At 43.3% G+C, this 15,789-nt stretch overlaps 1 protein-coding gene across 1 annotated transcript in view; it reads left to right on the top strand.

Moving 5' to 3' along the window:
• DNER (delta/notch like EGF repeat containing) overlaps positions 1–15,789 on the top strand; it is a 273,668-nt gene that overhangs the window by 108,036 nt on the left and 149,843 nt on the right. Inside the window, exons 2-4 of the mRNA XM_019737353.2 lie at positions 3,686–3,988; positions 6,329–6,423; positions 8,626–8,792. Coding sequence (XP_019592912.2) covers positions 3,686–3,988; positions 6,329–6,423; positions 8,626–8,792 — 565 coding nt within the window. The remainder of the gene's footprint in view (positions 1–3,685; positions 3,989–6,328; positions 6,424–8,625; positions 8,793–15,789) is intronic.

The following is a 15,789-nucleotide window of genomic DNA, read 5'->3' as shown; positions in this document are numbered from 1 at the left end:
TTATAGAATGGCAGGTAATTGTCATTGTTAGTGAAGCAATGAATAGAAAAGCCAAGGAAGTAGCATTACTATGACATGATTATTTTAAAGAAGGGATCAATGACCTCATGGTGCATTTAACTTTCTGCCTTGTACCCCAGTGCGTGCTTTGTATATAGCACCATCCATTCACTCAGCCATTGATTCAGTCAGCTCCCCTGTTCTAGAGCTGGAGGCACTTGAGTAAACAAACAGGTATAAAGAAAAAAGAAAAGAAATATGACCTCATAGGTATTACATTCCAGTGGGGGAAGATAGAAAATAAATGTAATGAATAACTTTTTCCCCCCACACAAGATATTAGACGGTGACATATGTTTTGTGGAAAAATGAAGCAGAGAAAGAGGGATTGACAGTGCCAAGCGGTGGAGACTTGGCACTGGTATAGGGTGCTCAGAGAAGTCCTCCTGAGCAGGTGACATTTGAACAAGGACTCAAAGGAGGCTTGGGGGTAAGAAGTGAGAGTGTTCCACATAGAGGCAATGGCCATGCAAAGGCCCTGAGGCAGGAGATGCCTGGAGGGATGGAGGAACAGTGAGGTCAGTGTGTCTGGAGCCAAGTGAGGGAGAGCAGGAGTGGGAGGTGATGCTAAAGCGATTTAGGGAAGGAGCAATCACACAGGGCTTAGTAAGGCTCTGTAAAGACTTTGGCTGAGTAAAATTCAGTATTTGCTTAACATTGCTAAGTCTCAGCCGTAAAAGTAGAATAATAAATGAACTTGCCTTAGAGGGTGGTCATAAGGAGGAGGTTAAGAAAGGTAAAATGCTAAAGGTAGTGGAAGGTACCCAAAAGTACTGAGTGGATGAACGGCAGGGAGTACAGTTTTGCCGTTGTTCTTAGTGCCTGTGTGGGGTTACTACATGGAAAGTCTACAAGGGCAGACAGAGCATCTGTTTTGTTTATTTTTCCTTTTAGCATGTTATTCCCAGACCTGGTACAGTCTGAGAGGTCACAGAGTGAGGCCTCCATCAATATTCACTGAGTAGTATCGTGATACCTTTATTCTAAAAAAGCATTTGAGGTGGTCTTCATTGGCCTGTGTTTAACTCTTACTTATTTTCTGTTGCTCACAGAAGTATAACCTTTCCCTTTTGCCTTCTCCATAGGGGTGTGTGTGTGTGTGTGTGTGTGTGTGTGTGTGTGTGTGTGATGGTAATAACTAGATAACAAAGTTGCAGTGTTGCGTTGTGGAAGGTAGTCTTGGCTGAACGTCAGAAGGTGTGGCATGGTTGGGCCGTGATGGGTCACTCAACTCCTCTGCTCTCCCATTTCCCAACAGTGATGTGGGTTCAGAAAAATCCTTCTCAATTTCAGGGCTGTTGTGAGACACTATATGGCACTGTTCTTTGAAAACCCTAAATAACCACCACAGGGGGAGCCGTAGGTACCACGCCTTTCCTGTGTGAAGGCAGATAAGATACCTGTACTTTGAATTCTTTCTCTGGAGCAGGTGTTGGATTTACGCTGTACCTTGGTCTTCTCTGAGGCCTGGCTGTTGCCAGCAGTGGGCTGTGGGATGGGGCAGAAGCCCTGGGGCCTCTTTGGACTCAGCTGGGTGGCCTTTGCCTTAGTAACGTCATTCTCTAAGCTGCACAGTGGAGGTTTGGATTTCCAGAATTAATTTTTATAATCTCTTCAATGTACTTAAATGATCTAAATGCATTTCTCTGTGTTTTAAGCACATGCTACATGTCTCAATCTGTGACTATGTCGATCTCAGATATTGCATTAAAAGTTGATTTCAGAAACATGGCTCATAGGGCCCCTTTATCCTCGCCAATTAAATCCTTCTTCCTTCCTGTCATATAATTCTTGAGGTGATACCCATTCCATGAAGCTTTCCTAAAAATAAAGCAGAAACGAGGTAACAGTATCATGACTAAAGGAGAAATTCACATCTCTACCTCATCACACGTTGCTTTCCAAATAGCAATCAATCTATCTATCTTTATTTTGTCAGCACTTTTAAAAGGAAACCCTGCCATGTTTTCTGTGTTCCTCGCCGAGCTGGGAATAGAGCCGTGAACACAGCGGATAAAGTCCATGTGCTCACGGAACTCACATGTCTGTGGCAGAGGAAAAAAGGGATTATTTTAGCTTTTGTAGCGAGGGAAGTCTTCTCCAAGGAGCTGACATTGGAGTAGAGAACTTAGTGAAATAAGTGAGATAACCATGCAATGTCTGGGAGGAAAGTATGCCAGGCAGCGAGCCCAGCAGATGCAAAAGCCTGGAGCTCGGAATGACCTTGGCTTGGTTCAGGGACAGCAAGGAAGAGGCCAGGGAGGAGACACGTGTGTGGGAAGAGAGGACATCAGGGGTAGGAAGGGGTCAGATCAGGGAGAGCTTCGTCTGCCATGGAAGGAGTTTGGATTTTACTTTGAGTTGCTAAACATTATAAATATTTTAAAATCATTTCCAATTTAAATATTGTTGGCAGATACCAATCCACCTCCTCTTATCTGAGATTCTGTGAAGGAATTGCCAAGTGATAGCCGAGACTTAACACTCTTTCTGGAGCTTCATTTTATTCGATTCAAAAACCCCTTCACAGTCCTGAGGAGGTTGGTTGGAAAGTGTCTGACGAGGATATTAGCGGAGCGAGTAGCCATTTTCCATGCAGAATTACTCGTATGTGTGTTTATGCGAACCACTTCAATCGGAGAAATCAGGGCTGCATTTCTCTGTAGTCTGTTCTTTCCTGAATTCTATTTTATGGTCAGCCCTGAGAAGCCAGGAGTACATTAAATAGAAGTCTAATTTTCTGTTATCCCAAAAGCAAATGATAATTGAATAAGCATTGAGAACACGCCAGAACCCTTGAGCTGTCTCCAGGGAAGCATTATTTTATTGTTTAATTTCACATTGTTTTGTAGCATGTCCCAGTAATAACAAATGGCAATTCAGAGGTCAGCAAAGGACGCAGAGATAGAAACACTCAGAACAGGAACACAATTTGAAGACCATGTAAGTGAATTTTTAGCTCCCATATCCAGCAAGGTCACATTTCTCTGTAATCACCTTCCAAAATAATGAGGTAGGAACGTTCACAAAATTCTGCTTAGTACACATTGCCACCGTGCTCTCTACTTGCTTGCAGTTGTCATGCGTACTCCTCATTTTGGAAGTCAGTAATGAGGTAACAATCACCTTAAAAAGCTTGGTTCCTCAGGTAGGAAATTGGGAGACTGAGGTAGAAGCATCTGTAGGAGAAAGAAACGAGGCAGTCATTTCTCATGAGGAAGGCTTGTGATGGTCCAGGATGTGCAAAAGGAGACTTCAATTTAGACCCCTCGTATTATTTGTCATGACATGCGGCTGCAAAATCAATGTTGGTATTTTCCTAATGAGCCTCAATTTTAATTATTTTCACCTTAGAAAATTCCTCTCGAAAGCGTGTTCCTGAAATCAACATAGTTTAGGGTTTTGGGGTTCGGGGAGGCCCTTCACTATGTATGTCCTGGCTGGACACCTGTTACCTGAGGAAAGTTTAATGTTGGGATGACTTTGGGACAAGCAGTGAAGACCTTGTATTTCACAGGAACAGCATTTCCTAGAGCAGCAGCTCTGAGACACCGAGCTAATTTCCCAGCGATGGCACCACTTGTCTTATGAGGGAATAATTGACCCATTTGTGGTCTCATTTCAGCTTGTTGCGGATCCTTGCACCAGCAACCCTTGTCACCATGGCAACTGCAGCAGCAGCGCCAGCAGCGATGGCTACCTCTGTATTTGCACTGAAGGCTATGAAGGTCCAAACTGTGAACAGGCACTTCCCAGTCTTCCAACCTCAGGCTGGACCGAGTCCATGGCACCCAGACAGCTCCAGCCTGTCCCCGCCACCCAGGAGCCTGACGTCATCCTGCCCCACTCTCAGGCAACCGTGACCCTGCCCACGTGGCAGCCGAAAACAGGGCAGAAAGTTGTAGAAATGAAATGGGATCAAGTGGAGGTGAGAATGTGTTGTTGCATATATTTTTATGTGCGGAACTAACGAGGTTAAAATAATGCCAGGGGTTCTAATGTCAGCAGTAAAAACCGGAAAACCTTTAAGTTACCTATTGAACAAAACAACCTTATTCCCATCCGTACTTGTTTGATAACTCTCTTAGTTACACAAATGGGACGTTTGGATTATGATTGTCTCGTGAGCATAAAGAGAGTAATCAAGAAAAGGAACGAAATTCTTTTCTGGAACGATATCCACATACATTTCTGTATGTAATCTTAGATTTGGAGGCAGACAGCTCAAAGAAGAGTCGTATAAATGGACACATCACACACCCGCCATTGTTGACCTACTTTTCCTTCATGGAATCGTATGCTCAACTTTTTGTTTGTTTGTTATGGTTTAGGTTTTACTTATGGTAACTTGAAGCATTTCAGTGGGATTTAGGGAAAACAAAGCTATCCTTGATTTTTAAAATATTTTGAGAATGCACTTGAGAACGAAATTTGCAAATTTTATTTATTTTGGCAATAGCAAATTCTATTTATTGAATCTTGTCCAGTCTGAGTTTGGCTTATTGTATGTTCAGGCTCATCAGAAGTCTCATTGTATAAAATATAAAAATTTCAGCACACCCTTAAAAGTTGACGTAAAATATCAATTTTCTAGCTGGAAGAATTTGGGAACAAATCCAGATCATGAATTTGAGATGGCATCGATAGACTGTAATCCCATTCCATATTTTATACTTTACATGACGTCCACATAGACCTGGGGTAGTATGTCATTACAGGCTTTGTAGCCTAAATGAAAAAAAACACACAGATCTTTGTGTAGCGCTTTTTGAGTGAAGGAATGTGTCTAGAAATTTCCCTTATTATAAAAGAGGTAAGACAGCATGTCTTCTTTGATTTTCTTGGGTAATTCTAATGAGTTGACCCACTTTTGTTTTTCCATTGCCACACGATTTATAAAGGCCACCTTCAGACTACAGGACAGTGTTCTCAGCCTCCCTAAGAAACGGTGGACTTGTTCTGATTTCAGACTTTTAATAAAGCCTTTGAAGTTACGGTTTTTAATACCTCTTTGCTGAGGGACTCACTTCTTGAATGTGAACTAGATTTGGTTCCACGTTTATCAAGGAAGTATCCTTATAGAAAATTTCTCCTTAATCAGCCATTTCAATGTCTTTATTTAAAGACGTGCTATCCTACAGCTGGTAAGTATGAAAAAGAAACGGCTCATCTTCCCTTCCCGCTGTTATTTCTTAGGCGGTTCAAGAAGCAGGTTAGAGGCAGCAGAGGAAGAAGACACGTGAATGTGTTTGGGCTTCCCCATTTCATGAAGTAATGATGCTTCAGAATCATGAAGCATTTGGAGCCTTAGGGGACTAAAGTTTATGGGACAGTTGTCTGTTACACAGATTGAGCAAAGTTTTGTAGCTTAAGGTCTTGGACGCACATCTTTGAAAGTCCACGGTGGGGTTTCCCTGCAGCATTTGACTATCAGGTGTCAGGTGTGGGATGAAAGTGCTGAGGATTTCTGTTTCATTATCAGTCAACTTCATGATGAGGGATACCTTTAGTACCCTCTGATTTTGACTTTCCTGGGTGAGGGCAGTGATCACGACATGAGGAGTAAATGAATAAACTGGTCAGGAGCGCCTGACGCAGCCCAAATGTTGGCGATACGCTTCCCGAGGAGCACAGTTTTGTTTCCCTCTCGAGCTCCTCTTGTTTTGTACACATCAGTAGACTACTTTGGGGAACAGATCACTTACAAAAATGAAGGTGCAGTCCACAGTGAAAGAAAAGGGTGGCTTCCCAGGTACCTGGCCTTCACATGTGCTCTGGAGAGCCACCTGTGTACACAGCAGGGCCACCATACCGGATACCTCTTGCCTGTTACTTATTTAAAGGCTCATGCGCCTCGTCATTAAGGATTTCACCCGCCGCCGTGTGCGAGCTTGGCCTTAAAGGCCAGCTCCGTGTGCTCTGAGCACGCAGTCCCTTATTCCCCCAGACGGAGCAGGGAGAAGAGGTGACTCTTATGTGAAAGAGGGGCCCCTGCTCCCGGCCCTACGAGATCCTATTATCAGGTTTTTGCAATCCTATCTCTTTTTCCTGCTCCCAGGAAAGCTTTTGTATTTTAGAAACTTGAATAGTGAAGCTTTCATTTTTTCTTTGGCGTTGGTAAGATTTCACTTGTCCTCTTTCTGTCCCCACCCTGGCAGCATGGAAAGGGACCGAGGGGATGTAGCCCCCAGGGAATTTTGCTTTGTAATGTTATCTTATAGTGTGATCAGCCCCAGTTACTTGTATTTTAAAATTTTTCTTTTTCCAGGTGATTCCAGATATTGCCTGTGGGAACGCCAGTTCTAACAGCTCTGCAGGTGGCCGCCTGGTATCCTTTGAGGTGCCACAAAACACCGCAGTCAAGTAAGAAAATTCTCCATTAACAACTGTGAAGATTTATACTGTGACTGGGTGCTGGGCCGTGTCTGTCCACGTAACTGGTCTATAACGGGTCCCTCCAGTGAGAAACACGAATGGGGTTCATGTGTAGACGTGGCCAATGTCACTCAAACCCTTGAGGATGCTATTTCAGAGGAGGACATTATAATGGGATCCAGTCAGGCTGGAGATGTGGAATTGTGGAATTGGATGGGCACAGTCAGGTGTAGCATAAGAAACTCTGGAGCCTTAGATGAGATCCAGACCTTTCACTTCCCAAATGACTTTTGCTTCCAAAACTCTCTGGCCTCTTATGATTTTAATGGCCCACTAGTTAAATTCTTACGCATTAATTTACCCCAAAGTTAAAATGGAAACATAACAATTTTCTCTTTAAAAACAAGCAGCTGAGAAGAGAGTGTTTGGTTTTAAAGTTAAGCTCTTTTGCATCACATACTGTCCATTGTCACTGGTGGGGACGGGGACCGGCAGGGGAAGCCGTGCTGGCTGAGCACTCGCTGTGCACCCGGCACTGTGCTTGCTGGGGAGAAGGTGGGGCCAGCATGAGGCCACCCTCCCGGTCCTGTCTGAGCACTCCCACTGCCTGCCCTTCTCTGTCTCTATTAACTGCTGTCCCCCACCTCTACGCCCTGTGCAATCAAATGGACATTTGTTGTCTGGTCTTCAGGGATTTTGGAAGACCGAAGGACCCGTGGCCCTGGTTAAGCAGTGAGCTGCATGGGCTCCCTTTTAAGGGGACAGTGGGCGTTATAGACCTCTTCCATCCATCCTGGGTCATTTTTGCCGACCTTGCCTTCTAAGCTATGGAGTCCCTAAAAATGTTTGGAAGAGGGACTTTGTTATACTTCCCCTGCATTCCCTCGCCCCAGCCTTGACTCACTCTGGTGGGGGAAGGAATGGGGAAGGAATGGCGAAGAGCCAGGATGAACAATGAACTCTGGGCTCAGGGAAGGAGTCCCCGGAGCCAGAAAGGTGTTGCGTGTGTGGCAGCTTCGCGTTCTACCAGTAGGGGGACCCCGCTCCTAAGTGTTTCGTTGCTCACAATACGGACGAAACCGCCTCTGTTGGGAGCGGGGTTTAGGGAAATGAGGTTCATTAGTTTCCGTTACGTTTATGATACCATCTCCCAGCCATTTCTTGTCTAGGTCTTATTATCTTACTTTCATAAGCCTTTCCGAATAGTTCTCATCCTCTCTCCCTTTCAATGCTTCAATGCTTGTTGTCTTGTCCCCCCACCCCCACCCCGCTCCCCACCACACTCTCAACAAACCTGAAATTCTCCAAGACCCTCTTAAGCTGCAGAGCTGGGCAGAAATAGCAGAGTCTGACACAGGCAGAGTAAGGTGGGAGTGCGGAATGATCTCCGGTCGCCCTGAACTTACCTGTGAGGGTTCCTAGCCCCTTAGACTTGGATTTAGTCACGAAGTCAATCATGTATCAGCCCTTTACTCCGCACCCTGCTGCAAGCCAGGAGCTCGGTGCTGGGGGCAGCTCCGGGCACCAATGCAAACATGTCGTTGAAGAAGGCCCGTTTCTCATGGGCAGGAGGAGGCAAAGGCTGGGAGCGGGGCCAGAACCTGTTGGGGAAGTGACAGTAGCTCCCTGGGGCTCAAGGTTGGAGGTGCCAGATTTGAGTCCCAGCGGGGAACTGAGGCTGAGGGTGATTAGTCTCCTATAGTGCTCTCATTTCTTGGATTTTATCCTGAAAACAAGAATAAGTCAGGGGAGGCCTGAAGCATGGGAGGCGGCACACTTTCGCTTAAGTGGCTATTTCGGGATGGATTATACAATTATAATAAATTCAAGCAGGACTCAATATTGTATGGAGATGGAAAGAGTTGTCTCTAAAGGAACTCAGTATACCTTTTTATTATAAATACATTTTTATTATTGATTAGAATTGTCACCCAGAGATGAATGATCTAGTAGTGATTTGGAGGTCTATGTTTGACCGAGTGAGAGACAGACGTTTCTAATACAGGTGGTAAATGGCAGCCATGAGTGTGCACAAAGCGGGTGCTTGTTTGTGCGACTGTTGTTGCATCAGTGCCCTTATACCTTTGTGGATGTACACACTGTCTTTATGTTTAGTTTTAATTTGAAGGACTGATTCTAAGACGCATTTTTCTGAATGGGCCTTTCCCTTTACACCGTTCCTGTTTTCAGAATTCGGCAAGACGCCACTGCTTTGCTGATTTTGCTATGGAAGGTCACGGCCACAGGATTTCAGCAGTGCTCCCTCATAGATGGAAGGAGCGTGACCCTCCTGCAGGCTCCTGGGGGTCTCGTGCTCCTGGAGGAGATGCTTGCCTTGGGGCACAATCACTTCATCGGTGAGTTATGCAAATCATCTACCCAACACCGCATCCGGCTCTACCTGACCTTGGTTTGGTGTTTACAGACAATGTGTAAGAGATTTTGCCAGGATAATCTGAATTCTGGCCATCAACAGTACTTCCTCCGTTTTAGTAAGGTTTTGCTTATAATCAAAATTGGTTTCTAAGGTCGTATTTGCAGTGTGGCTCAAAGTGGAAAAAGCATGGGCTCTCATTCCCCGAGACGATACCCCAGCCCTGGCCAAAGTGTCGTAGGTGGGTGATCGGTGTCACTTCATGCTCACCATCTCAGGTTAATTTCCAACTCTTTGGTCCGCCGCTTTCTTCAAGACTTGTGGGCAACTCAAGGCACTGAGTATTGGTCCCTTAGAAAAACCTATATTCCCACTTGCTTTTGGCCTGACCTGGGCACAGCAGCTCAGCAAGCTATTTACCACTTCTGCACCTCAGAAGTGACTCTGAAATCACAACTGTCTTTGTGACCCCTCTTCCCCACACTCACCCCTCCTCTGTGGGTCACTTCTGACTTCTTACTCTTTCTTGAACGAACTTGGTTAAATCTGTAATTTAACCTTCTCTAAACTATCCCAGGTCCAATTAGCTGTTTTCAGATTTCTCTGCCCTGGAGGAGAAATGCCCTTCACAAAGCATGACCCTTCACCCCGTCTCCTGATACTCTCAAGGGCTACCCCAGAAGACAGTCCCTTAGTTTAGCATTCCAACCCGCATCCTGCCGGTTGTCTACACCAGCTTAGAGTGCCTTTGGGGCTGCAAGTTGTAACTCTAGCCCTTAGCCTGCCGATATCAAAGCTATTGTATTAGAGCTTGTTTCTTCGTGCAGCCTCAACTCAAAGACACAAACTCAAGTTTAAACTCTGCCCATCCCAGTCCAGTGACCCAAGCAGCCCCTGCATCCTGCTGTTAACACCTTTTCCTGTCCAGTCATATATTCCAACAGTCCTCACCTGAAGACAGGGTGGGGAGGTGAGTGACAGCACCTGTCTCTCAGGGTGTTGGGAGGGTTTAATGAAAATAGATATGAAAGTATAAATTACAAGCGTTAGGGATGATACTCAGTCACTTTATTTTTTTCTGATGTACACTAAATATTTTAAATTAAATGGAAAATATACATTAAGATAGTCTCTAAAACATGTGTTTGATGCAAATATCATAATGAAGATAAAGTGATAAAGTGAAATACTCAGCTCTGTATAATTTATGTAGCGTTTTATACTTGACTGAACCTCCTCTGATGAGAAGGTCATTTCCTTATCTTTGGAAAATCCAACTGTGGGAAGCAGAGATTTTATTGGGTGGAGAGAAGGTAAGGAGAAATCATCTTGCGGAATGGACGTGCTGGAAAAGGAAGGGATGGTATTTAACTCCAGATCAGTTTTTGACTATTAAGCTGGTACTAGATTACTAGTTAGAAATTGTGTGATGAAGCATTGTCAAGAGACAGATCTAAATTTTACTCCCCAGTGCATTCCAAGTAACTATTATTTATGTCCCTATCTGTTGTAACAATTTTATCTAAAAGGAAATTGTTTGCGTATTTTGATAAATAGTTTCAATTTTATTTTATATTGATCTTTAAAGTTTTTCTTTTTAGTCAAGCTGCCCTTCTATGAGACATGGAGCTAACATTTCCAGAAAATGTATGAACTATTACTACTCTTTAAAATGTCATTTTTACTAGGAGATAGTCATTTGAAATGCTAGCTTAAATTTTATACAACTTTTGCTTGTAAGATAATTAGACTGATATTGAGGGTAGGGATGGAGATTAGTAGAGAAGGATTTTCCAGCATTAACATACATGTATTTTTTTGAGATACAAGGAATTTTATGAACGCCAACAGAATTTGAGCTCATTTGCTAACAAAAAATTTCACGGAAAAATTTATCTTTGTTTGAAATGTATTATTTCTTGGAGGAATGATTTAAAAAAATTTAGATGGATATATTAACTAAATTGAGGAATTCTTTCTCAAAAAATTATCCTTTAAGATTATGATGAGGAGACAATGATTTTGAGTAACACCCTTTATTTCTCTAAGCCATTGCTTTCCATTTTGAAAATTTGTAATCTGGTATCTTTTAAAATTTCCTAACTAGAGCTTCCTAAGTGTTTTATGTGCCTTTGTAATGGAGCTCATGATCTTTCAGTGTTATTCTCTTTAAAGACAATCTTGAACAAGCGCCTTCTGGGAAAGAATGGCCAGGTTTTCTCACAAGGACAAACTGGCTCCACCTACACACTGCCATCTACTATTTTTTACACACTCTTTTTATCTTAAAGAAATAAGATTGGTCTTTTGTGATTATTGTGGAAGCCTTATGCTTACTGCATTGACACGTTTAATGCTCTTTCTTTTTGTTTGTTCTTTTAAAAAAGCAGCTCTTAAAAAAATGCATTTATTGCGATAGTGGGCTCTGTAGCCATGAATACATTTCAGTGAAGAACCAAAAGACTGTTTGGAAGAGGACGATGGCATTCATTTTACCGATGAACCAATTGAAGCAAGTGTAGGAGGGAGAAAACTTCCAAGCTAAAGGGACAGTGAAGTTCCAGAATTGTGCTGCTGTGCGTAGTTACTACTGCTACCTTTTTAGAAAGAAATGTGAATTCACTTCCAGGAACTGGCTGTTTCCTCTCTCCCCTTTCCTGTCAATAGATTTCAGGTGCATAACTGAGGAGCAAAGTGTTTTAATATTTCTATGCAACAGAGCAGAGCAGTCCCTTCTGTGTCTCTGAGGGACAAACGTGGTTGCTGTCACCCAGCTTTCCACACTTATTCCTTTTTTAAAGTTTATTGCCGAGAGCCCAACGTTAATGTTCGACGCATTCCAGGTGGTGATTAATGTACTTGAATTTAACCCATTTCAGTGCCACTACTTTTAGTTTTTGTTGTTTTCTTTCATTACTACTGCCTTATGAATACTGATATGATTTCATAGAAAGACAGAGATGAAAGAACATTTTACGAAGTACGAAGTTCTTTTTTTTGCTGTGCCTCTGTGCGTCAACCGCTTTCCCTCTGTGTTGTCACCGACTTTCTTCTGCCCTCCGCTTAATTATCGCTCCTGTTTTCCCCAAATACATCTCTTCCAAATATGTTATTTGCTTTATGCAGTGTTTTGGGGTAAATAACGAAGTTAACCTTCGTTTAGCATTGTCTGCTCCATGGGAGGCATTGTAGGTGCTCGTTAGCTCCGCAGTGACTCCTTGGCCAATAGTTCCTGGTTTCAAATAGGAAAGATTCATAGCTCCCGTTGCCTTCCCATGAAACACAGCTGCGGCCTGCCTGTCTTACACAAGGTAATTTTGTTTTGTATTTTGTTCACTTGGGGTTGCTTGGAGACATTGCTGTCAGGGGTGAGGGACAGCCCAGCCCTCCGGTGTGTGGCCTCTGTGTCGAAAGCTGTTGGAGGTCACCATTTCCTTAGGGGGAAAGCCCCGCTGGACCCCTTCTCTAGGTTTCATTTCCTCTTGTCACCTGTCCTCGCTTCTATTGGGTGGACCTCTGTTACCGACCCAGTACCTGTGCCATCCCTACCTGGACCCCCACCCCATCCTTCCCATACCTCTGACCCCCAAATCTATTCCTCATTTAAACTCTCCTCATTGGGAGTGGTTTAGGAGAAAAATGGCCAAAGATTCTTCTTGGCATGGAGTCTCAAATCTCCTTAAACCCTTGTCAATTCTTACAAACACACAGACGACCCTGGACTCTTCTCATGGTTAGTTCTCCTTTTGGTCGGGTGGCGCATGTCTTCTTCACCTTGCTTCCTGTCTACCTACTTGCTCAGAGAAAACCCACCTTTCCTTTCACACTTTGCTCGTTTAGGGTCCGTATTTGTTGCTACCCCAGTCTGGTATTTCATTTCTTTCCTCTTTGAAATTATTTTCGGTGTGATCCAGCTTGTTTCTCTCTCCATTCTTTCTTTCCCGTCGTCTGGCAGCTCATAATTTGCCTTGTTTCTCTTTCTTCATTCTAGTCTCCTGCCCACAACCCACTATTTTTTTCTATCACTTTCATGACACTTGCATCATTCTTTCTTACAGTTTTTAGTACATTTTTTTAATGTTTAACGTAGTCATAAAAATAAGTGCAGTTGTACGTTTACTCCAGACCAGGCGTGTTTCATTTATGACCTACCGAAAAGCTGCTCTTAATATCTTAGATCCACTTTAGCTTGACAAAGAGTGAATTTGCAACCTGCAGCCCATGGGAATGCCCTCTAGCAGCTGGGTGGTGTGTTCTGGATCACAGTTGCGAAATCAGCCACAGAACTCTGGAAATCAGTGACTTCCAGGTCTTGGTATCTGATGTCTTAACTGGATTAGAAACATCCCCAGTTTGTGCCTAACGCGTTGGTGTCTCCTGGGAACTGTAGAATGTCTTAAGTTTCCTTGACTATAAGTTTCCAATTGAAAAAGATACTTGTCATGCAAAAGGATTTGTAAAGCAGTGCATTCTCTTTGTTTTCTTTTCTTGAGAAATAAGGCGGAATAACGTGGTACTTTAGCAGGTGCGGTGGAGGTGACGACTTTTCTTTTCCCTGAAAATAAGACCTAGCCGGACCATCAGCTCTAATGCGTCTTTTGCAGCAAAAATTAATATAAGATGCAGTCTTATTTTACTATAATATAAGACCGGGTCTTATATAACATAAAATAAGACCGGATCTCATATTAATTTTTGCTGCAAAAGGTGCATTAGAGCTGATGGTCCGGCTAGGTCTTATTTTCAGGGAAACAGGGTAGTAAGACTGAGCTAGTGCAATGGACCTTCCTGGCCCCAGGGGTTTAGATCTTTATGGACTCACCTGACGCATTTATCCTCACTGGCATCGTGATGCTTCCTTGGATATGCAGTCTTTTGTAGTAGCACAGATTATACTGACTTGTTTTAAAAACAACAAAAACCAGAGTTGTCAATATGCAACCAACTGATGCTGTTACTCTTAGGCAAAAGATCTTAATCTGGGTTCAATTGGCCCCTGGTTTTGTGGCAGTTATGGGGGGTCAAAGGTCACCTCACAGATCCTATGGATCTCCTGAAAATGCACTGCAAAGTCTTATGTGTTTGTGCATCCTTCTTAGAAGAGGGTCAAAAGTTCATTGGATTCTCAAAGACATCTGAGTCCCTAAAAATGTAAGAACCACCATGGTAAGCTATGTATGTGATTATGAGAATAAGTATGTTTTTCAACATTTTCTACTCATCCAATGATGTTTTCTTTAACGGAGTTACCTGTGTCCCAAGTCCCCACATCAAGGAGCTTAACCTACTTTTATTTACTTACATTATTAAGCAGCAGGGCTGTGGGAAATACACAGTTCTGTGTTCGTTTAGAACATACATGTTGCATGCCTCTTATTTCCCAGGCACTGTGCCAGCCTGGACACGCACAGAGGATTTAGCTGTGGTCTCTGAGTCAGTGGGGCCACAGGGAGAGGCGAGTGCTATGGATAAGGCACATGCAAAAGTGGCCACAGGATTCAGGAGAAGGAGCAGCCACCTCTGCGGGGGAAGGTAGGACAGGTAAACTATTCTCCAGGGATGGACAAAGGGCAGTGAATGACATTTCCATGGCACAGGAGTCTGTCATTGACATAATTTCATGTTAGTGCTAGGAATTGACTAATGGCCATCACAACTGGAAATAGAATTTAACTTCAACAAGCACACAGCAGAACCTTTGAAAATCCCATCCATTCCTCTTAACTGCCTCGCATCTTGGGGATGAACAAATTTATACAAGTTAGGTGCTCAAGGTGTGAATTTTATTTCCTGGGGTCTCTGTTTATCCTCAACAAGCAAAGGAGGGAAGCTTCTCGACTTTGATGTGAATTTTCAGGGAGTCCTCTGGAATCCCTTAATAAAGCTAATGTCTTAATTGTGAATTGTATCTCTCTCCTCCCTTCTGGATAAACTTCCTATAAAAGACTTGTCCCTTAAATGTAAGTTTCAAAAGTAATTTAGCTGGAGTTGGGGTGTCTCATCCTCTAAATTTGATGGAGAGAGCGAGTTGGGGGAAGATACTCCCTGAAGGACGATGCTAACTGGGGTGGGGTGGTGGGCAGTATTCAAAGGGGGAAAGTTCCAATAGAAGAGGAGGGATAGGAGATTTTTTTAAAAAAACATCATTTTGTCTGGAGAGCTCCCCAAAGCAATGCATAGTGGCCAATATTAATTTTGTTGCATGTGGCTATTTTAGAAGTTTAGGCATCAGGTCTCAAGATGGGTCTGACTGTATCTCAGCCCTTTCTCAATGACTTCTTTTGCTGCTTGCTTGAGAGTTAAAAGACCTAGGAGATAAATAGGCCAGACACTGACCCTCCTCCATGTGGAGCAGCTGGGATCTGGGTCCTTGGGGAAGACTGAGGGTGCCAGGAAAGGGGTGTGGAGAGAAAAGGGCCAGGTACAGACCACTGACATGTCAGAAGAAAGGATCCCATGTGGAGTAAAAGACGCTCAGTGTATGTTTTCCTCTGACTTGTCGGAAAAGGCCACCAGGAGCTGCAGAACCAAATCAGTAATTCAACTGTTGCGGCTGTGAAGATCTGATGGCCTCTTATCTTTCTCTTACACGTTCTTTCAGTTGTATTTTACCTGGCTCTGATGTCCATTTTCATTTGTGTTTCACTTTTTAATGGTATATGTGTTTTGTGAGCCCCTCAAGTCTTATGGAATAATTTAGGATATAAAGAAATAAGATATTGATTGGGGCACTTAAAATTTCAGAATATTCTTTGCTATCCCTTGATAATGTCTTCATTGATTGTGATATATTTAGGTCCATTAGTATAAGGATGGGTATTTGCATCCGAGCTCTGACCCAGTAAAGCAGGGTTGGTTCTTTGAAATGTTTTAACTCATCTTTCCCGTATGCAGGTTGCTGCCAGACTATGCTCGTGAAATCACGCCATTCATTCTCAGTGTCAGACCCTGCTGAGTTGCAGAGAAGCTTTCAGTCTCCA

Source organism: Rhinolophus sinicus, linkage group LG01 (genome assembly GCF_036562045.2).
Source record: "Rhinolophus sinicus isolate RSC01 linkage group LG01, ASM3656204v1, whole genome shotgun sequence".
NCBI classification, from domain to species: Eukaryota; Metazoa; Chordata; class Mammalia; order Chiroptera; family Rhinolophidae; genus Rhinolophus; species Rhinolophus sinicus.
Note: the sequence above shows the minus strand (reverse complement) of the source record. Positions and strands in the feature narration are given on the sequence as shown.